At 54.6% G+C, this 22,188-nt stretch overlaps 2 protein-coding genes across 2 annotated transcripts; one reads left to right on the top strand and one right to left on the bottom strand.

The window, feature by feature from the left end:
• Positions 1-1,923: 1,923 nt before the first annotated feature.
• Positions 1,924-10,002, bottom strand: LOC137148596 (transcobalamin-1-like). Its single transcript, XM_067541480.1, has 9 exons — positions 9,911-10,002; positions 8,060-8,242; positions 7,198-7,344; positions 6,803-6,955; positions 6,454-6,632; positions 5,848-6,034; positions 4,231-4,420; positions 3,679-3,797; positions 1,924-3,445 (listed from the first exon to the last, which is right to left on the bottom strand). Exons 1-9 carry the CDS (start codon positions 9,987-9,989, stop codon positions 3,384-3,386), a joined length of 1,299 nt encoding a protein of 432 aa, XP_067397581.1. The 5' UTR covers positions 9,990-10,002; the 3' UTR covers positions 1,924-3,383.
• Positions 10,003-11,210: 1,208 nt separating this feature from the next.
• Positions 11,211-18,810, top strand: LOC137148629 (zona pellucida sperm-binding protein 3-like). The gene is made up of 9 exons (XM_067541541.1): positions 11,211-11,303; positions 13,690-13,868; positions 15,094-15,206; positions 15,914-16,017; positions 16,489-16,660; positions 16,746-16,857; positions 17,153-17,339; positions 17,779-18,021; positions 18,514-18,810. The coding sequence occupies exons 1-9, from the start codon at positions 11,213-11,215 to the stop codon at positions 18,768-18,770; spliced, it is 1,458 nt and encodes a 485-aa protein (XP_067397642.1). The 5' UTR covers positions 11,211-11,212; the 3' UTR covers positions 18,771-18,810.
• Positions 18,811-22,188: the final 3,378 nt, after the last annotated feature.

Raw genomic sequence — 22,188 nt, 5'->3', positions numbered from 1 at the left:
ACGCCAACTAAGGGGAGAGAGACATTGAACTGAGGCTGGGGCCTGGAGTGCCATGATGTACATGAAGAGTGAATAAATCGGACCTCAGGTGGGGAATGTTTTAATTTCCTTTGGACTCTCTTGAGTTTGATTAAGAAATCCTGTGAAGGAGACATTGGGGTGGAGTGCTGCAGGGTGACCGCTGGCTAGGAAGGTGAGCTCTGGTAGCGGCCAACCCTGTTACACAGGCGGGTGCTGTGATCCACCAACCCTCTCCAGATGGTCAGGGGCATCCCAGGTGGACCTCAGATTCGGTGGCAACCGCAGTGGGCAAGTCAGGTGCTAGGCTCTGCAGGCCACATGTCGCCTGTTCCCACTTTCACACACAGCTGGAGGGAAAAGACTCTTTATGAGAGCTGATGGGAAGGGAACGGGACAAGTAACCCGCCAGCAACGGCTCAGGGAGTTTCAGTAGGAGATTAATGTAGCAGTTCCTAACTGGCCCCTAGGGGGCAGCCCAATAGAGGGGTACCAGGGTAACTGTTTCCACGTGTAGCCTCTGCCTTTGGGAGTACAATTCAGAACAGATCTGTAGCTCCCACCGGCTGGAGTTCGGGCCCCTCGTGAGGGGCATCACTGACTCAGCCCTAGCGATGGTCTCCCATCGCCTGCCTGCAGGCTGCTTCCCATGTCTCCTGCTGGGCCTGGCCCTTTGCCAGTGGGTATGCTTCCCGGCCAAGCTCTCTGCTTCTCACCCAGTCTCCCAGGCAGCTGCCAGATTCCCCTGAGTGACCTCCCACCCTGCTGACCTGTACCTCTCTGTACCCTCCTCCACATGGCTTTTGAGTGTCTGGTTACCACGGGAATGGCAGTCTGAAGGAACTGCTTGCTTGGGGAGGAGATGTCCGCTAATCCGCTCAGCTGCTGTTTCAGCAGCCGTCGTGAGGGTTCAGAGTGAATGCGCTGTTTAGCTAAATGGTGGTGCCTGGCATGTCTCCCGGAGCTACGGCTCCAGACTGGATGCTGGCATGGATGGAGAATGGCTCTCATGCAGCCACGAAGATGAGTTTTAAAGGGAAAAAGCTGATGGGAGCTGAGAAGCGAATTCCCTCCGGTGCCCCTGAACCACTTAACTCTGCATTTCTTGCATGCTGATCACTGCGGTGTCTGGATCCTAAGGGGCTGCTGCCGCATCACGTTCCCCAAAGGCAGTTCTCCCATGGCAGGGAGGATTCTCCCTCCTCTCTCCCCATCAGCTCCCATCCTCCCCACATTGTGCTTATAGTGTAGGTTGTGACCTACTTTTACTTGTTGCTCTGCATCAAAGGGCGACTGAGAGGGGAGGGAGGGGTGCTGGGCCAAATCGGAGTGACGCTGCAATCCTGTGTGCAAGGTTGCTATGCTGCATGGTTTGGGGGCCCTCTGAAATGGGGGACCCAGGGCAACCTTCCCCTTCCCCCACCTGCGTGGATGTGGGAAATATTCTTCTCCAGCCAGGACAGGGGTTTTGAGGCCCTACCATGGGACAGCCCTGCTACCCCTGGAACTGTTGGGAAGTCTACCATTGTGATTCAGTGTGTGACTGGCACCGAATTGGAGAGGGCAGCAAACGCACACTTGGAGGGTCGGGGACTGGGACCTGGAGAGATCAGAGCAAGGGGGCTTCAAGGACTATGTAGCACAGATTCACTAGGGGGAGTGACACAGCCAAGTGGCTGCCCCCATTGAGTTAAAGTTATTTGTAATCAGTTTGGGGCATAGACCATCATACGTCTGTAGAGCACCCAGCACGATGAGGTCCTGGATAAATAAATAATAATTAAAAGCCGGTTTATTCCCTTTAGAGCTGATAGGAGAAAAGCAAGGATATTTTGCACACCCAAATATTTTTTTCAGAAAAAACAAATTTTTTTCCCACCATTTGAATTTTTGGGGGTTCTTTGATGTTTCAGACCTATTTTGTTTTATGAGGCTGGAGAGGGAGAACTAAAAAAGGGAGGGCGAGTAGGGATTTGTCCTTCCAAAATGAGATTTTAAAAATGGAATTTTTTGATCCGCAAACATTTTTGTTCCGGATGAAAAGCCATTTTCCATTGAAATTTTTTTTCCCCCTTAGAATGTTTTCACTGACTCCTAGTCCCATTGCTCTCTCCAGCCCTCCCCCCATATTTTTCCCCCATCTCCCTAGGTAGTAATCTCAGAATGGGTCAGGTGGCAGGAATGGGGGGTGCTGGGAGGGCAGGCGCCTATGAGAAGAGCTATCTCCAAGAACACGGCCAACAGTGTGGCGCCTCCTCTAACCCTGCTCCATTGTCCAGGACTCTGACACCTTTGGGTTCAGCTGCAGGGGCTTGGTGGGTATCACAGTAAGTGGGGCTTGCTGCTGCTGCTCCCTGCGGGCCCAGACCATTGCTCTAGTCCCTTTCCCTGCAGACCCAGTGCAGTTGCCAAGAGCTGGGCGAGATGGCCTCTCTAAAACCCAGAGTCAGGAGGAGAACACCCCATCCGCACTTGTGGTTGACCAGAGTGGGTTCGAATCTGGAACCTTCAGCACTAAAAGCTGGGGCCGTTACTGCTAGGGTAAAGAACTATGTGTCCAGGCTGGCAGCTGTCGGAAATTCATCACACTCCCCTGCCAACCAGCCACTGTCGGGGGCTTCAGACCCAACCTCCCCCGGAGTGGATGAGGTAAGAAGCCCAGGCGGTACTGCTGATGTGATCCAGGCAGAAGGAGGGGTTAGCTGGGTTGTTAACACCAATGGACTCCAATTCTCCAGCAGCAGTGCTCTCTAGCGTGCCCTGTTACACCAATGGCCCTAACGACCTGCCACTAACGATGCTATGACCAGTCCCTAGCCAGGGAGATTCCAGGCCTGGGGACTGACTACCCAGTGCTGCACTGGCCAGGGCCCCAGAGGAGCTGGTGACTCTAGGGTGAGAAGGAGACAGTGTCTCCAGGGTAAGCCCAGCACTCCATTGGCCAGAGTCATGGACAGGACGGTGGCTCCTGGGCAAGCCCTTATCTATGGTGGAGGTATGTGGCTGCCAGGTGATGCCACTCCGCAGCTGGGCTGTGTGTGCAGATGGAGGGTGCCATCCAAAGGCCCTCTTACCCGCATTCCCAGTTTCTCTGTTGTTCTTCTTTGCCTGGAATAACCCTCACGGTGCATCTGGCTGTTGCAGGGGGTTTATTTCAGGACAGAAGGCCAGAGACAGGCAGAAAGTCTCAGAAACGGGAGCACAAGACACAGCCTTCCTTAGGGGCCCGTCCCACCAAAGAAGAGATCTCTGCTCTGGAGGCAGTTGGTGGGGCTGCTGAACCATGAAATCCCTGCACCGTGGAAAGGCCAGGACAAGTTACACCTTGAACACTCTTGTCCTCAGTCTGGCCAGGGCCCTGGAGCTCAGTATGTGGAGAATCTGACCTCCAGCCTCTCCCCGTCGGAGACAACATAGTCGCCAGCGCCTGCAACAAGAGGAGAGGAAAGGGAGGGTAGGGTGTGCAAATGGGGTCAGTGGCCCCTCAGCCCCGGCCACCCAGCTCCACACCAGCCCTTCCCTGGGTCCGTCTGTCTTCTCCCACTTCTCATCCCCTCTTTCTCTTGTGCCTCTCACCCTCCTATTCCTCCCTTTCTCCCCCCACAGCCCCTTCCCCCGTCATGCTGCCCCCCAGCTCCACGCTTTCCCCTGCCCTCCCACCTTGGTTTAGCGGGCTGCCATTGCTCAGGAGCTGCCAGTAGGTGTGCTGGGTGCTATTGGCCGCCAGCCCCCTCACGGAGGTGATGTACGGGCCCCAGGAGCTAGATGTGTACGTGAAGCTGCAATGAGACAGAAATAGAGAGTCACGCAGAAGGGTTGGTTACTACTGCCTCATAGCCCCTTTCCTCCCCCGAACCTCACTCCACAGGGACGTGCAACCCAGGACAAGGCAAGGCTGAGCCCCCATGCCATTCGGGGGCAGGCACTGAGAAGCCTCTGAGCTGGCTTCTGCCTGATCTTCGATCTCCCCACCCCCCAGAGACATTGTCCAGCTGAGTTATGTGGAGGAACCAGCCCTGATCCTCCTCCCCATCCCCTGATGGTTTAACCCGCCTCCAGGGTGGGGGTAGCAGGGGCATGTCCCCCCTGTGATCCTAGGGACCCCTCCGTTCTGTCCCTCTCTTTTGCCCTTGGAGCCCCATGCTATCATCTAGCCTGCTGTCCACCACTGACGCTGACATCAGCAGCTGGGTTGCCAGGCCGAGAAAGTACCTGAATTTGCTGGGATCTGTATTCTGGGCCTCCTCCATCACCTTGAGGAAGACGGAGCCCCAGGGCACGGTGACTCTGATGGAGTCGTTGAATGTGATGCCCACGCCATCGGCAGCAGTGTAGGTGACTCTGATGTTGGGTGGGGGGCTAGTGGGTGGAGGGGGTCTGGGGGTGGATAGGGGGAGGTTATCTGTGTGGGGAGGAAAAGGAGAGGTGAAGAGCAGCCACATATACGTTGGAGAGAGAGCGAGAGTCGCATCAGAGTCAAGGGGAGGTCCACAGATCCTACCAAGAGTGGGGTGGAAGCATAGAATTGCAAGGGGAGAGAAAGAGGCAGAGGCAAAGACAGAAGGGATCTGGGCAATGGCCCTCTGGTCAGGAGATTAGCTGGAACTGACCCCAGGGCCTCAGGATCTATGAGGATGACCCCCTCTCCTCTTGAGCTAAGGAGAAGGATCATTAGCTTGAGACCCATAAGTCTCTAGGTCATCCAGCCACTAGAGGGAGACAGAGCCATACTGGCTTAGTATGGGCTACACGTAGAACTGGGTGGGAATTTTTAAATGGACCCTTTTGTTTCACCGAAAAATGCCGATTCAGTGTCCAAACTGTTTGTGAAGCCGCGTTGGGTTGGTAGAAACTCCCACCTCGGAAAAGGTTTGGCAAAAAGATTTCTGAGCTGGAAAGTTTTGTTTTTTCAACCTGAAACAACTTTTTGTTCAGAAATTTTAGTAAATTTACAGAGAAAACAAGGGGGAAAAGTTTGTAGCCAAAACATTTTGAAGTTATTAAAAAGGAAACATTTTGACTGAGCCAAACTGAACATTTTAATTAATTTATTATTTATCTATTTATTTATTTATTGGATTTATTAGATTTCCAGTTTGTGACAATTTCTGAGATTTTTGTCTTTTTTGGCCTCATTCAGGATGGGAAAATTTTTTGAATTGTCAAAAATTCTCATGGGAGGGGGAAACCTTGCTACATGTACTCCTGTCTAGCTTAGGTACTTTAGATGGCCCCTATCACCATCCTGAACAGCACCCCAATGAGGCAGGGCACATAGACACCAGGTATGGCTACAAAACAAAAAACAAACCAACCCCCTGGCAATGAGTCTCAGAGCCTGGGTCCATTGATTTGGGCTTGTGCTGCGGGGCTGAAAATAGCAGTGTAGACATTAGGGCTTGAACTGGAGCCTGGGCTCTGAGACCCGACACCCTTGCTGGATTTCAGAACCCAGGCTCCAGCCTGAGCCCAAATGTCTACATCGTTATTTCTAGCCCCTCAACCTGAGCCTCATGAGCCCACATCAGTTGACCCAGGCTCTGAATCTTTTGGTTTTTTTTAACCATGTAGACGTACCCTTAGTGACTTGCCCAGGGTGTCAATGGCTGAGCAGGGAGCTGAACATGGGTTTTCTAAATGCCAGGGAAGTGTCCTAACCACTAGGCCACTCTTCCTCTGCATGGTTGCATTAATGGGCTGTTAATTGGTAGCATCTGATCCTCCTGTCCCCGGATCTGATGGGATGCTACCAGTTCTCTGGGATGCTGGGAGAACAGGCCCCTGGATTTAGCCATCCTAGGGATACTGCCTTTGGCCTGCTCTCCTTACCTGGGTCCATGGAGCAATTGAGCTCGCTCACGTTCAGGTAGCTCCTGCCCTCCAAGGAAGGGATGATCTGGGAAGCAGCCATGGGGTTATTGAACGTGCCCTTGGGAATCTCATCCAGGACCCGGTGCAGAGTCTGGGGGCAGCTCCAGGCCCTGGGTTTGAGATATTCGGATGAGACGGACAAGGCCTGCGGAGGAAAGAGAGGAAGGCAGGGTTACCTGCTGGGGCCTGGCTGCCCAAGCCCAACATGACCGCGATAGATGACAAGCTGTGAGCAAAGGCAACTGGGAAGGGGCTACAGGAACATGTCAGGACAGCCCAACAAGGGGAGAGCAGGAGAGTGAATGGGACATAGAAAGAAGGGAGGGATATCAGGGAGGGAATTTGCAGCCCCAGTCGTCTGTTCTCTCTCGCTCTAGCATTGAGAGCTGCCTCCATTTATGTCAATACGACGTTGACTCTGGAACCTACTGATGGCACAGTAATTGCTGACAGTAACTGAACTCTCCAGATGCTCTGAGATCATGGGGAGGGGCTTTGGGTTGTGGGTGAAGCTAGAGTTCCGCCCCACCCTCTTTGATTGCCAGTGGGACTCTGGACCCTCACCTGCATGGCCAAGCCGGTGCTATAGATGTTCCCGATCACTCCATCTCTGCTTTTCTCATCCAGGATTTTGTCCACTAGCCATTGCACATTCTCTCTGATCTTCTCATATACCATTGGGAGATGGGACTGCCTCGTGGTCAGCAGGCAGATCTGAGCCAGGACCGCCACTGCCGCAGTGTCTGTGGGGACCAGAAAAGCTGCTCAGATGGGACTGTCATGCCAGAGAGGGGTGAGGGATGGAATCATCCCAGCACTGACCCATAGGGACAGTCATGGGGGTGGGATCCCAGCCCATCCCACCCTGGGACCTTCTCCCCATAGGCATAGGAGGCTGGGTGCCTTTACCCACCCACAGAGAAATTGCTGCCAAAGTAATACTTCTTGTGGTCCGGGCTGAGGAGGGTGCTGGCAATGGCTGGCAACAAACGGCCATTCTGCTGGCACAGGGCCAGCACATCCAAGCTGAGCTGGTAGTAGTTGGTCAAGGGGTTGCCATAGTTTTCTGTGGGTGAGAGCCCAAGAGACCGGTTGTTAGCCACAGACATGCTCAGAATGGGGCCAGGATAGAGGGGGCAAAGCAGGGGAGAGGGAGCGGGATGGGGGGAAGGGCCTGAGAGAGGGAGACACAGAGAGGGTGGGGAAAGAGAAGGCAAAAGGGGTGAGGGGCTGAGGATGGGAACGTTCGACTGTGGTGGGGGGAGGGAGGTTGAGCCAGGCAGGGTCCCCCCCACCCAGACTCCTCACGTATGTTCTGCAGCTCCGCCTCGAACTTCTGCTTCAGGAGCTGCACCAGGTCGATGGTAGAGCCGTTCGCGGAGACCCGCCGGGGGTCAGAGCAGGAGGCCTCTTGGGCCAGGATATGGAGGGCCACCAGGCCTGAGGAGTATGTGGCTGAAAAGCAGTGCACCAGGGGTGGGAGTCAGTGGGGCTGGCCATGCTGCAAACTGCCCTATGCTCCCTGCCCAGCCTCTGGTTCCCTGTCCCAGCCTCAATCTCTTTGCCTGGCCCCAGCCTCCCTCCACCTCACCCCCTCTTGGGTCTGTCCCTTCCCCCCTCCCATCCCCACCCCCATCAGTCTGTCTGTCTGTCTGTTCTTGTCCATCTGTCTCCCTTTATTTTCCTGTCTTTCTCTTCTCCCTTTGGTTTCATGCTTTTAAGAAGGGAGCAGCAGTTTCAGCACCAGCATTGTTGTACCCCAAAACCAGTCATCTCCCCACCCCCATCATGCTATGGGGCACGATGGGAGTGGGGAGATGACGGGGGGTTTGGGGGTGCTGTGGGACCTGGTGGGTGTGGGGGAGATGGCTGTGTTATGGGGTGCTCTGGGGGTGCAGGGTGGTGGGGAGATGGCCATGTTTCTGGGGCTGCTATGGGGTCACCTATATCTCAGAGAGGGTTGAATATTTGGGGGTGGCTGTGACCCCTGTACCCTTTCAGGGGTCTGGTTTTACATGTGGGGTTGTTTGGGGACCCCACTGCCCAATGGGGGGTTGTTGGGTTGGGGGAGCTGGTTCTATTTGGGGGGCAGTGTCAGAATCTCACATGACTGGTGGGTGTTTATTGTGGGGAGGGGGCAGTAAGAGGATGGGGGGAAGGGAGCCCTTACCCGCTCGCTGCACTGCATCCTGGCTCAGTTTGTTCAGCATGTCCCGCTCGATGCTTTTGTTGTGGTCCTGGGCCAGCCGCAGGGCAAGCAGGATGCTGGGGTTCGGGGGGGCGCTAGGGTCCACTGAATAGATCATCTTCTTCTCCAGATCCCTCAGCAGGGGGCGCTCATCCTCGCTCACAGCTGGCAGGGAGCCAGGATCATACAGGAATAGTCACAGCTGGAGGCTTATTCAGCTACCTCCCCCCACCCTGGCCCTCAAAACCAGCTGAGGGGGAAATGCGGGGCCCTGGGCATCAGCCAGGAGGAAGTTAACACACCCCAGTCCTAGCCCCACCTTCATCAGTCCCACCACAAACCTCCCTGACCCACCCACCCAGCCAGCCCTCCCTGGCACTGTAGCTATACAGAGATGCTCTGAACAGGCTGTTTCCCCCTGGAGGAGGGAGGGCAGGGTCTCAGCAGATCCCCGAGATAGATGAGCCAGCCAGCATCTCCAGCGCCCAATGACGGCACAGCCCCACGCTGCAGGTCTCCTGTGTCCTGGCCCAGAGACAGCTGCATCCTTGACCTCCACCTTCCCACCGTCCTCCCTTACCAGGTGCCACATGTGAAATTTCCCAGGCCAGGTGTAAGAGATAGGAGAAATGGGAAGCGAGTGGCCACCATGGCCTTGAAGGCAGGGACAATGAGGCTTTTATGGTTCCGCCTCCAACAGGGAGTCAGGAAGCAAAACTTCTCCCGAGTCACCAGGCGAATTGGATGGACCAGCTTCCCTGGAGTCACTGTGTCTGAGTGACATCTACACTGCATGCCGGTGTCAGGAGCAGAGACAATAGGAGTAACTTGTACCATAGTGAAAAGCAAACTGTGCCCCCTCCGTGGTGTGTAGCTACATGTGTCCAGGGAAAGCTCTGGTGGGGAGGACAGTGGGGAAAGGCTCCGGCAGTTCCCCACTGCCGGAGCCTTTCACTCTGGTGGGGGAAGGCTCTGGCAGGAGGGAGTTGGCGGAGCCTTTCCCCACTGAAGAACGTTTCCTGCAGCCAGGAAAGACTCTAGCAGTGGGGAGGCAGCAGGACACGACACTGCTAAAAATAACAGTGTAGACGAGAAGGCACGGCTTGGGTGAGTAACGAGCCAGGTAGGTTGTGCACTGGGGTATATGCCCACGCCCTTCAGCCGGGTCTGTACGTTACCGGCCTAAGCCGTAATGTGGCCAATCATACATGCCTGGAATATCGGCTGTTCTGGTAGTTCTGGGAATGGCGTGAGCCTGCCCGTGATGGTGTATGTGAGGTCATGCTGCATGGAGATGCCATCATGGAGATACCCAAGCCAGCATGACCTCACTCACACACATGCTGCATAGGGGCTGCCATTTTTAAGAGCCAGAGGGGCTGGAGTGGGGTCTCCATTTCCCAGTAGGGGTGTGTGTGTGTGGAGGGAGGGGGGTCTCTTTAAATCACCAGGAGCTCAGCTGGGATGGAGCTCAGCAGGGGGTCTGATGTCCATCCCTCCCACCCCTAAAATGATGCTGACATCGCTGGGCCTGTCCCAAGCTACTGAGCTGAGGCAGAAGAAGAAGGGAACTAAACCCCATTGAGCCCAAAAGGGGAAGTGTGCTCTGGAAGGAGAAGTTTGGATTCCTGGATTCACCCCCCTCAGCCCCCACTGGGTCACCCACTGCTTTGTGCCTCAGTTTCCCCATGCATATGAAGAGCTCTGCAGAGGAAGGGTTACTGTCACCCTGCAGCAGGCCTGTCGCTCTCCACATTCTCTCCCCTCCCCCTGCCACCCCAGAAGTCACACCACAGAGGGGAGGGGTACGTGGCACGTGGCCATTTGACTCACCACAGCCCTGGCACAGCCCTCCGGGGGCGAGGGACAGGAGCAGGAGCCCTGCCAACATTATCACCAAATGCCTCATCATCCCGCCGTCTCCAGTCACTCCTGGCTGTGCTGGGACCTGGACTAGGAGCTGGTATTTATCAGCTGGAAGGAGGCGGGGACTCCAGGGTGCTCTGCCTGCCTCCCCTGGCTTGCCTCACCCTGCTGCTTCCCTATAGCTGTCAGAGACATTGAGCAATGCCAAGCAGTATGGGCAGGTCTGTGCCCCAGAGGAAGGCACAGACGGAGATGGCCAGGGCTGTCAGACCACTGCTCCCTCCCCATGGCCTCGGGGTGCTGTGAGGAGCCAACCAGCACCACAGACCTAGATGGACCTTTCCAGGTCACAATTCCTACCCCCCGTCTCCCAATGCCCTTGTTGACTTGGTGTGACTGGCCCCGGGTCACATCTCGCTGGAGGGCCGTAAGACTGTGCGATCACAGCTGGCTGACACCTTTGCCCGGACACACTGAAGCCGTGGGCTGCCCAGTGAAGTGACACACCAGTGTAATGGAGAGGGAATTTGGGCTTCTCACTTTTAGCCCTTCCTGGTTTCCCAGCTCATTGTGTGCAGGTGGTCCTCGCTGCAGGTGGGGTTGAGGGGCATCAGGAGTGCTGGGGTAGGGAGCCCTAGGCTAGGATAGCAGAGCATTGCAGGTTGGGATTGAGGGGCCTTGGCAGAACAGTCCAGGGAGGCCAGAGGACTGGGGTTTGGGATTGAGGCTCATCACCAAATCTCTATGTGGCAGAGGTCCCATGGCTGGGGTGGCAGGGGTGTAGGGTCAGGTTTGATGGGCATTGGCAGAGCTGGGTGGCCAGTTCTGTGTTCCAGGTAGGATAAAAAGTTCACAAGTATGAAAAATTGGGATGAGGTGGCTGGCAATAGGTGCCTATATAAGACAAATCCCTGAATATCAGGACTGTCCCTATAAAATTGGGACATCTGGTCACCCTAGAAACAATGGGCAGAAAATTTACAAAGAACCCCCCATCTTATCATAAGGGGGTTGTGAAGACACATAAAGTCTCTTATGACAGTGGGTGTGTGGCTTTTAATTTACCCTCCCTTCATCAATGCGAACTAAACACAGTACCCAGGGCTGTAAGTCAGGCAGGGCTATTAGCTGGCTGGCCCTTGTTGAAGCTGCAGAGGATGGGCCTGGAGCTGGAGCTGATACTGGAAATGGAGAAATTGCAGACAGCTGAGTGCTGCTGCCCCAGGTATAAAAGCAGCCAGCAGGGGCAGCTTTTCTTCATGTGCCTGTATGCTGGGTGAGGAGTGGAAGATGGAAGCTCCTGGGGGCCGATGGGCTTTGCTCCTCTTAGTTACTGGTGCTTGGGCTCAAAATGTTTCAGGTAAAGGGAAGGGAGCATGGGAGGTGCTAGGTACAAACTGAGCTGGTTGCTGTGGATAATCCTCCAGCTTTGTAGGGCCTTTCTGCTCTGTGCTCCAGCCTCAGGGAAGAACTGCTGGCTGGGCAGAGCCGGATCTAGGTCCTGCTGATCATGTCTCCTCATAACTCTGTGTTCTGGGCAAGTAAGGCCTGGGACTTCTTGTTAGGGGTGTGTTCTGGGCACCTGCTCTGACTTAGCTGCTGGCAGGGGGCCTCCAAAGCTTTACTTCCTCCTGGCTCATGTGGGAAATCCCAGGCTCCCTGCAAGTGCTGCGAAGTTGCTCCACCTGCCAGGCAGTGGCAAGAAAACTCCTTACCTCTGCCATTTCCTTATGGCTTAAATGGCCAGTCCCCTGTTTTATGCAGTGTAGCTGTGTCAGTCCCAGGATATTGGAGACACAAGGTGGGGGAGGCAGTTTTATCTCCTATTGCACCAGGATGTCCTCTAAAAGATATTGCCTCAGCTACTTTTGTTTCTCTACTCTGCTCTTTTGTAAAGTGGGGTAGTGGTGACAGCTGTTTAGCAGGAGGGTTTCCCACCCACTGGTGATGGGAATGGGGGAAACAGGTGCTGCAGAAAGGTGATAAGATATGGCTGGTGTCTGCAGTGATGACCAGCTGAGCCCTCACCCCCTTGACTTTGTCCCAGGCAGGATGGGTGTGAGCTGTCACTAGGTTAACAGACCTCCCTGCCCAAAGGACAAACCCAGCAGTTTGGGGGGGGGAGAGGGAGGCTTCTTGGGTCTTAGTGGCAGCAATGAGACCATGGTGAGGTTCCTCTTGTGGTGGTTATCTAGGTGCCTCTGGTCATGTGAGAGCTACAACATAAACCACTACCAGCTGGATGCTCCTGTCTGTCCACCTGAGAGGCTTGTGTGGGGGTGTCCCCTAGTGGCTAGAGTGGGTGGGGGCTCTGAGTCAGGGGCCCTGGGTTCTGTTCCTGGCTCTGCAGGGGTGACCTGGCAGCAGTTGCTGAAACTGGAGCTTTCCAGAGTGGCTGCTGGATTTCTGGGTACCTTCTTTTTTGGGGAGTCCAGTTTGAGGTGTCCATGGATTCAGTGGCTGCTGACCAGCATCTGACTCTATTTCCTGACACCCCCCGAGATGCTTGGCAGCCAGCTGCTGTGTCTGTGGGATGGTGCCGCTGGAGGCATTGTGTTCCTGGATGCCTGTTGTGTCCTTCAAGGGTTAATCTCTCACTTTCTCCTGCCTCTAGCCTGGCTTGATCAGAGAGATCTGTCACAGCCGGGGTGACCTGCTGGCTGCTGCAGAACTTCCTTGTTCCTCCTCCATGACCAGGTGTAGATAACTGAAAGCAGCTGTCTGGTATTTCAGCTCTGGTGTTGATAGACCCTAGCACAGCTGTGGCTCCAGCTTTCACTTCCCTGAAGTGGATAGGATTCCTGGCAGCCCATGTGTCTGTATAAGGAAGATGTGGGTAGCTAGAGTGGGGCCTGGTCTCCACTCAGTTTTCAGTCAAAGGGTGGTGTGTGGGGGGAGGGAATGGTAAGCTGGCAAACCCCCATGGTAGACACAGCTATGACATCAGACGAGGGCACCTATCGGCTTAGCAAATGTCATTCAGGGAAGTGATATTACTCTGTAGAGAGGGGGGAAAACAGCTGCTTGCATGAGGGGGCTTTGCCAGTACAGCTCTGTGGGCATGGCATTTGTAGTGCAGACAAGCCTGAGTCTCCATAGACTGTGCAGGTCCCCAGTAGGCTATTGTAACTCAAAGCTATCTAGCCACTAGGGGCTCCAGGCACTTAGTAGCTGCTCTAAGTCTGCAAGTACTGTCTGCCTCAGTCTAATGAGGGGGCAGGGACACGCTGCCCTTCATGATGGATCTTCTAACCCCATCACTGATGTTCACCCCTTCTGCTGGCACTGGGCTTGTCCGTCTTGCCACGTTGTCACTGGCTTCTCCTCCCAGGGGTGATATCCATGCACCTGCCTGGGAAGCAGTAACCAGGGATGATCAGTTGAGCTTGGTGGGCATTTCCCCTCTCTGCTAGCATAGATGTGGTAACTGGACCCTGGGAGATGCCATGGCTAGAGGATGGCCTGTCAGGCACAGCGCAAGCATTTGTAATGGAGTGGAAGGAGCACACTGGGTGACTGCTACTGGGAGCAACTGGAATTATGGCCCTGAGCCTTGTAGTGATGTATGTAAATATCCAGTGTTGCTGATTGTGTCTGGGCTGCCTGAGTATCTACCCAGCCCTTCCTGAATCGCTGAACTCCTTCTCCTGGGCGTGTTGTAAATCCTGGGATAGGGTCTCTGGGCTGTCATGTCTGGAGGATGCTGTAGCTGTGAGTCTGTTAACCCCTCTCTGCCCCATCTACAGTGTCAGTGGTGTGTGGCAGCTCGCGGCTACAGGTCACGGTGCTGGCAGATCTCTTTGGGAACGGCGTGCCCATCAGTGCCAGGGAGCTGATGCTGGGGGCTGGCTGTGCTGTGACTGCTGTCCAGCCGGATAGATTCCAGCTAGACTACCTGCTGTCAGCATGTGGTGCCACCATGGAGGTGAGAGCAGAGACCAGTGGGAGCTGAGGGGGTGGGTGGGTGTCAATCTCTTCCTGCTGAGTAAAGCCTGGCTTAAATCCTCAGGATGTCCCTGACCTCCCCTTTACCCTGCACAACACCCACCTTTTGTGTGTGATGGAAATCCAGCCCTCTATATTCACTCACTCCACAGCTGGACCCTGAGCAGACTCACCGCAATGAGGATCTTCTTGAATCTCTCTTGCATGGGACAGGGCGTTTCCAGAACTAACGGGCTCTGTCTCAGAACAAGCTATTGGGTGGAGGGGAGATGGCCTTTTGGTACCTGATGGGGTAACCCATGACCTCTCATTTCCTGACTGCAGCTAAACTGGGGAGAATGGTGTGGTGTGGCAATGTGCTGCAGGGCTTAGTCAGTGTTCCAGTAATACAGCTGATGGCTCAGTGCAAGTGCTGAAGCAGATCTGTAAACACTGGCTTGTGAAATTGCTTGGGTAACTCCTGCATTACTTGAATGCCCACAGGTTCCTGCTTTCACATTGAGGCAGTGCATGGGCTGATCTAAAAAGACCATTACAGCCCTTGCTCCTTATGGAGCTGGAAGCAGGAACCTGAGTTTCCAATGCACTTGCTGTGCCCCCATGGGCAGGGACTCTAGTGCTGTCCATTTCCCCCCCCTCCTCCCCCATTTGGAAAATGAGTAGCTACCTGCCTTCCGGGGTGGGGTACAGGGGCTGCCTTACTTAATGCTCACATTAAATGCTCAGATGGAATGTACCACTGTAAACTCCACCATCAGAGCACTGCATTTCCCCTCTAGTGGCTGATCCATGGGGGCTTGCATCTGCTACAGCTCCTGGCTGGGAGATGGATTCCTCTAGCTGTTGCAGTAGCAGCTCATGCATCTAGGACTCCTGATGCTAGGTCCAAGCCCTGCTGTTAAACCAAGTAGGGCTGACAATGCTACAGCAGTGACCAATCTATTCCCCTCTCCTGCTAGCTGGAATCCATTTGCCATCCTCCCCAGCCCCTCGTTCCTGGCCTATGAATGGTAGTGGCTGGAGGGTTGGGGAGGATGGACCTGGTGCTAAGAGGGGTCTCTCCAATAGTGTATTCCCCCGTGGGGCTGGTCGCAGGAGCTATCCTCCTGGGCTATGGCTGGACAGGGTCCCTTGACGCTGGGTGGCTGGTGCAGACTGAGTAGCCTGGGAGGATACTGACTCATGGCTCTGTTTGCTCTGCATAGCTCCTTCCAGACACCATCCACTACAGAAACTTCCTCTACTACAGACCTTCTGCCGTGGGGGGTGTGATCCGAGCCAGTGCCTTTTCAGTCCCCATAGACTGCTTCTATTCCAGGTGAGGGAGCATCCTCCATGCAGTGCTGGTGGCTGAGAATGGCCCCAGCTTGCTTCGAGGAGCAAAGTCTATGCCTATTGTCTGGACTTGTTCACTCTCCCTCCAAGAGCAGCCTTGGCACTGCAGGGCTGCCCCACTGAGCTTTGCTAATAGCCCAGGCGTCCTGTGTCCTGTATTACCTTGCTGAGGAGGGGATGTGGCTGCTGGGTCTGTCACACTGAGACTGAGTGTTCAGGCAGAGACCTGGGCAGCTGTAGCTAATACCCATGACTCAGCTGTGGGGATGTGCAACCGAGCAGAGCCTGGGGGGCCTGATGGTCCATATAAGCTACCTGTCACCTACACCAAGGCGAAGATGACCTGCTAGTGCCTGTGTACGCTGCGCTGGTGTACACGGTAAGGTGCAGTCGTAGGGCCTGAACTACTAATGCATCAGGGCTCATGAATGTCTCAGCTGGCTTCCTCACCATGGCTCTGCTCTGTCACCCCACAGCCAGTGGGTGGGGGTGGCTCTAGATGCTATAACATGTAACTGGAGGATTCTGCTGGGGTTAACCCCACAAATATGGGGGCATGGGGAAGAGGGAAGGGGCTACAAAATGGCTGCCTCCATAGGTCCAAAGGAGAGAGCTACATGCTGCCAAAGAGTGGGAGATCCTGGGGGTGGGGGAAGAGCCTAGGTAGTGACTGTCCCTGCTCTGTTCCAGGACTGGGAATGTCTCCTCCTTGGGCCTCCAGCCCACCTGGGCCCCCTTCAGCTCCACCCTAATGCACAGACAGCGCCTGGACTTTGCCCTGGACGTCTATGACAGTGAGTGCAGGTGTATTTAGGGGGCCTCTGGCATCTCCTGGGGAGTCTGCCTCCTTGGCTCCCCCCAGTCTGGTTAAATGGCATGCTAGGGGGCTCCTGGATGCAGGCCAGGCTTGTTGTCCAGGAATAGCCCAGGAAAGGGCTTCATTGCTCATGCAGATACTCCCTACTCTGCTCTCTAAAGGAGGGAACAGGGAGCACCCCAAGTTTGATCAGTGCATCTCAGTCCTGTTCTCCCCCAGCTTTGCTGATGCCCCTCCAACTCTATTAGTACCCTTAGGGGGCAGCAGGGTGGGACTATTATGCCAGCCTTGGGTTCTCACTCCTGCAGCTCTGATTCTCTCTCAATATTGTTTCCTTGTTGATTTCGCCTCCCTTACACCCCTTGCTCTCTGACACTCCTTACTGGTCTGTGGGGGCTGGCCAGGGAGGGTCCAGGTGAGTGTCATCCCCCCGATGTTTTGTTCTCAGGTACCTGGTCCTCCCCCCTGTCTGACCCCACTTACTACCTTGGTGACCTGATAAACATCCAGGCATCTGTGAGAACGGGCAGTCATGCACCTTTGAAGATCTATGTGGATGAGTGTGTGGCCCGGCCAAGCATGGAGTCCTCCATGAAATATGAGGTCATCACAGACCACGGGTGAGTGCCCAGGGACAGAGGTCACTGGCTGGCTTCATGGCAGTGAGGGGGGCAGGGATCTTACCACCACTTCTCCTCCCTACAGGTGCCTTGTGGACGGGCAGCACAGCCGCTCCCGCTTCCTCGCCCTACGAGGAGACCAGTTCCTCCGTTTCCAGCTCGACACTTTCGTCTTCACCAATGCTTCCAACAACCAGGTCCGTGCTGGGAAGGTGGGGGCCTGAGCCACCTGGAAGGGTGCTGACTTACCTAAAGGGGGTGGGTGGCAGCAATGCAAGATGGCAGCCATTTCCATGCGGGACTCTCCCACAGGGCCTAGCTGAGCTCTCAGATCTTGTCTCCCCTGGGGACCTGGATGGCCAGAGGTGCAGGGACAGTGGGTGCTGGTGGGGAGGTTTCCTCAGCCTGACCCCACAGAGTGGGTTGAGATCTGTAAGGGATGTAGGGACAGCCCGGAACCACACCCTGCTGTGACAGCTCTCATGCTTTCAGATCTACCTCCTGTGCCACCTGAAGGCGGTGGCAGCTGGCCCTGCCAATCAGCGAAACAAGGCCTGTTCCTATGACCCAGTCGCCGCAGTCTGGCGCTCGCAGGAAGGGGGCGACTGCTCCTGCTGCGCTTCCCCTGCTGGCTGCGAGAGCAGGAAGCGGCGCCGGCATCAGCCTCCAGACGGGAGAGGTAACTTTGTCCCCCTGCCTTCCACCCTGCGGGGTCCTGCTGGCAGCATGTTCCTGGTTCTGCCATGCCTTGGTGGTGTGAGGGAGGCTGGCTGGGCTAACATTTCCCTGGGATCCTCCAGTCTCTGTGCCCTTCCCCCTCAGACAGCTCAGCCTTGGCACTAGAGCAGGGGCTGCCCTGTGGGCATGTGGCCCCTCCTGGGGCAGTGGAGAGCTTGTTCCTTTCTTGCCCATGAGACTGAAGCTGCCAGTCAGGCTGTCATCAGAACTGAGCCCAGCAGCTTCCAGCAGGGGTGAGGGGGATGGATTGCTCCTCTGGTTTGTTGCAGATGCGGCCTTGGTCCCGCCAAACTGTGCTGATGGCTGGTGGGACTTGGCATTGCAGGAGGAAGTGGCAAGGCATCCTGCATCTGCTCATAGTGGCTACTCTCTCCCTACAGGACTCCTCGGGGAAGCAGATCTCCAGCTTGGCCCCATCCGGCTGGCCTCCAATCTGTCCACTACACTCGTCTCCAGCCCCCTCACATTGGCTTCTGCAGAGCTCACCTCTGCCATGGCAGGGGCTGTTGAGTTGTCTTCCACTGGGCCCTTCTCTGGCACACCTAAAGCCAGCCGCCCTGTCCTGTTCCCTCCAAATCGGGCCGCAAACCCCATCATCCGAGGGGAAGCAAAGGACTCCTCAGGTGAGTGAGAGCTGTGATCTGTCCCCTGGCATGGGGTGCGGGAGCTGACAGGAGGGAAATCAACTCCCATGACTTACTAGTCAGTGAATGACCCATTGCTCTGTGGTCATGAGCAGACTGTTCAACTCCTTAGGCTCTTCTCAATGAGCAGACCTGAGAAATGGGGTCGTAGCCATTGGCTGCAGGGAGTGGGCTGGGCCCCAAATCCTGGAAATCTAGGGTGAGGGGAGACTGGAGTCAGGCACTTCTACCAGAAATAGGGCCCAAGCCACCATGTCCCACAGGCCCAGAGCAGCAACTGGGGGTGGCCAGGTGGAAAAGGGAGCCTGGCTGGACCGTTCCCCACAATGGTCGATGCCTTTAGGCGGCAGCCACTATTCCCTGGTGGAGAATTGACTCTGCAAGTTGTTGTGGGGCCTGCTAGAACCAGGCTGCTTCAGCCACATGGCCTCACAGTTTCTCAGCGTGCTACTGTGTGCTCCCTTCCCACAGGGCTGCGGCTCCCCTTCTCTGTCACCACCTTGGCCATTGCAGTGTTGTGCTCCCTCTTCGTCTTCCTGGGTATCCTGGGTTGCTACTGCTCCACGAAGCGCTACCACAGAGGGTACCGGATGGGTGCCGCTGATACTGCCACGGGGGAGACCAGTGCTGTTGCCATGGCTCCCACAGCCTCTGGGGATGTCAATGTAGCCTCTAAGAAACCTGGTGCTGTGGTTGCTGCAGCCTGTGGGGAGTCTGGCTCTGTATGAACCACCAGTTTCCTCTTAAAATAAACAAATAGACCAGTCAGTCAATGGACAAGTGTCTCATTCCTCTGGTAGCAGCTGGGGTGAGGGGATGTCAGCACCACCTGGCTGGCTGTCAGGAAACCTTTTCTGGTGTCACTGGCCATGGTTAAATGGGGGAAAGGAGACACGCTGACCACTAAGGGTCTGCTTTCCAAAAGATAATCTTATCCTCCACATGGAGCTGTAATCTGACTTCTGGGCCTGGTGGGAGGAAGCGCCTTCCTCTTTTTAGCAATAGTGTCTCAGATGGTCCCCCGCACTGTAAATGGGCTGTGGGGAGGACACTGAGTCTACATGCTCAGCTACATCCCATCTCTTCCTAAGTTCTGCTCTGCTGGGCGTTGGGATAAACAAATGCACTTCATGCTATTCTTGGCACTTGAGGGCCTTGTGATCCTATGGACTAGCCACCTATGGATATGGAGATAGTTGTGCAACTGATATGACTTGTTTGGTCCCATCTCTCCACTTGCTTTCCCCCTCAGCTCATTGTGGCTGGATTCCCTGCAGCTGAGAGGGACCCAACCACTGCCTGTAACTCAAGTCTAGGTACCAAAATGGCAGTTAGGTGGGGCTGCCCTTATAATGAAGAGAGACATACACTCAAAATTGGTACTGCACCACAAACAGGACTTACCTCACCTGGTGGACAAGGATCAGGACAAGTTCTGCTCTGGGGGACTGAATGTGCCCTGGTATCCTGTGAACCTCAGCAACTCAGTGCAGTGGGAGGGGAAGGGAGAAAGCTAGGACCAGCTGTGTTGCCTCCTGTGTCTCCTACCACCTAGGGTGAGAAGCAGGGAAGGCAATGAGGGGCATGTGTCACTCCAGAAAGGGAGCCATCTCAGATCCTTCACTCTTCTCCCCCTCCCCCCCCCCCCACGCTCAGAAAGGAACTAGTTTCTCACTGAAGTGTTCAGCTCTGCCTAAGTTTAATAATTACTGGAGTGGATTGCAGGCTTGGCTTCTGCAGAGTCAGTCTTTTCGCCTGGATGTCTGAGTGCTGGGACTTACACTTGTTAGTGCTGTTCTATCAGTGGGTAGAGGGGAGAGTTACAGTTGAGGATTTTGCTTTCCTGTGGCTGGTCATTGGACTGTTTATGTAGGCATAAACCATTTATCAGACTGAGCCCTCACCTGCCATCTACTGAGGAACTGGCAGAAAAGATGTGAGGAGCCACCTGTCCTTGCATAAACACACTTAGTTTGCCTGTGTGATCAGCACCCAGACCTGCTTTGCCAAAGTGATCAGTTTTGCATTTAACTTCACTTAAATCTTGGATGCAGGGGTAATGAAACCTTGTTATCTGTATCGTACAGCTGGCGGATAGAGAACTATACTGAACAGATCCTCATTGAGGGAGTCTTTCTAGCTGTAAGCTCACTTGCTAAGTCTGTGGTAGTGATGCCCTTCCAGCTGTCACTTGGATTTGGTTATAGCCTTTTCTTATGTTGTGTGGATTCTCCTTACAGCATCTTAGAGGTTGTTTGAGCATCTTCCTCTCCAATGCTTGACAAGCCTCCACCTCTTCTACTTATTTCAACCTTCTCAGTGATTGTAGTGGGGGTAGGGTCTTGTGGTAAAACACCATGCCAGAGGAGGCAGCAGGTAAGAGCTGGCTGAGCTGGTACAACCCCAAAGCACAGCATGCCTCTACTATCTTCCTCCCCAATTGTGATGGGGTGGGATTCACCTCTTGCAAGCACCCTAACCCCCAGCAGCATGCATGTGCCTGCATATACTCACTGTCTCTCTAGTCTTCAGCCACTCAGCCATCTGGCTCAGTCTCACACAGTCTGTTTCTGAAGCAATGCAAGCAAAACAAAGCCCTTCTGGGGTATGCAGCCCAACAGGGGAAAGGGCCATACCCCTCACCCTTTCTGGTCCTAACTCACTAGCCAGGCTACTAAACAGTTCAGGTCCCCTTCCAGGGGTATATCACAGTTCAATATTCAAGCCATTTCCCAAGTGGCTAATGGGGAGACCTAGGCTTGCCCCCCCTACTACGGCAGGTCCCACCCCAGGAATCCTACAACTATTAGCTACCTGCTGCCATCCCTTTAGCTAACCTGAATTGCTGTTAAAATTCCCTGGTCTGCTTCTCCACAGCCCCTTCACCTTCTACAGCCTCACCTCAGCGCTTACAACTACCCAGTCCCGGCAGCCAGCCACAATCTCACTCTTGAATACCCAAGCCCTGCCAACAACTGCTCTGTCTAAGATACTCCACTCCCTACAGTCACCCTCACACCTGTGGTTCTAGGTAGCAGCAACTACCTGCTGCTGGCCACTGCAACCTCTTTTATATGGGCCTTCTGAGGCGGGGCCTAGAGTGGCTGTTTCCCACATGGGCTCTCTAGGCCATTTGGAGGACTCACCTTCACTGCTTTTTTCTGAGTGGGGGTGTGATAGGACCAAAAGGCCTCGGTATGCCCTGCAACACAGATTCATTCCCTTCACTATAGGAAGGAGAAAGGCAAGCAGATTTTGCAAAAATACTCAATACTAATAGTCAGAAGAAACAAACATTTCCCCTGCCTCCTCATGTGATACTTCTAGGGGTTTTCAGTGTTTCAAAAATACTGCTTTGTTAGGCAGAGGAGGGATTAAAAAGGGGAGCAAAGGCAGTGGTGGGGAATACTTTCTCAGTTCTCCCCCCCCCCCCCCTTCAGTGGGGGTTTTTAAAAAAAAAAAAAAAAAAGGGGGGGGGGGGAGAAACTAGGGTTTTTCCTTCTAAAATGAGATCAAAAATGGAAATTTTTTTTGATTCCCATGAGCATGTTGGGATTAAAAGCCATTTTTTTTCCATTGAAAAGAAACTTTTCCACGAGCAAGTCTGACTGGCTTTGAGTTCCATTGCTCCCCCTAGCCTTCTCTACATAACTTTTTTCCATCTCCCTAGGCCGTAATGTCAGAGAGGCTTATGGTGGCAAGAGTGGGGAGTGCTGGGAGGGCAGGTGCCTATGGGAAGAGCCATCTCCAAAGACACAGCTCACAGTGTGGAGTCTCCTATAACCTAGGTCCATGATCCAGAACTCTGACCCCTCTGGGTTCTTTCTGTGAGGTATTGGTGGGTACCATAGTCAGTGGGGCCCGCAGCTCTAGCCGCTTTCCCTGCAGGTCCAGAGCACTTTCCACCCAGAGCCAGAAGGAGAACACCCCATCTGCACTTGTGGCTGACCAGAGTGGGGGTTTGAATCCGGAACCTTCAGCACTAAAAGATGGGGCCATTACTGCTACAGTAAAAGACTGTGGCCGGCTGGCAGCTGTTGAAAATTCATCACCCTCCCCTGCCAACAAGCCACTGGTGAGGGGCTTAGACCTAACCTCCCCTGGAATGGGGGAGGCAAGAAGCCCAGGCAGCGCTGCTGATGTGAT

Source organism: Emydura macquarii, unplaced genomic scaffold, assembly GCF_026122565.2.
Source record: "Emydura macquarii macquarii isolate MOO-44397 ecotype Brisbane River unplaced genomic scaffold, CSIRO-AGI_Emac_v2 contig_670, whole genome shotgun sequence".
Classification (NCBI taxonomy): Eukaryota; Metazoa; Chordata; order Testudines; family Chelidae; genus Emydura; species Emydura macquarii.
The sequence above is the reverse complement of the archived record's forward strand: the minus strand, read 5'-3'. Positions and strand labels throughout refer to the sequence as shown.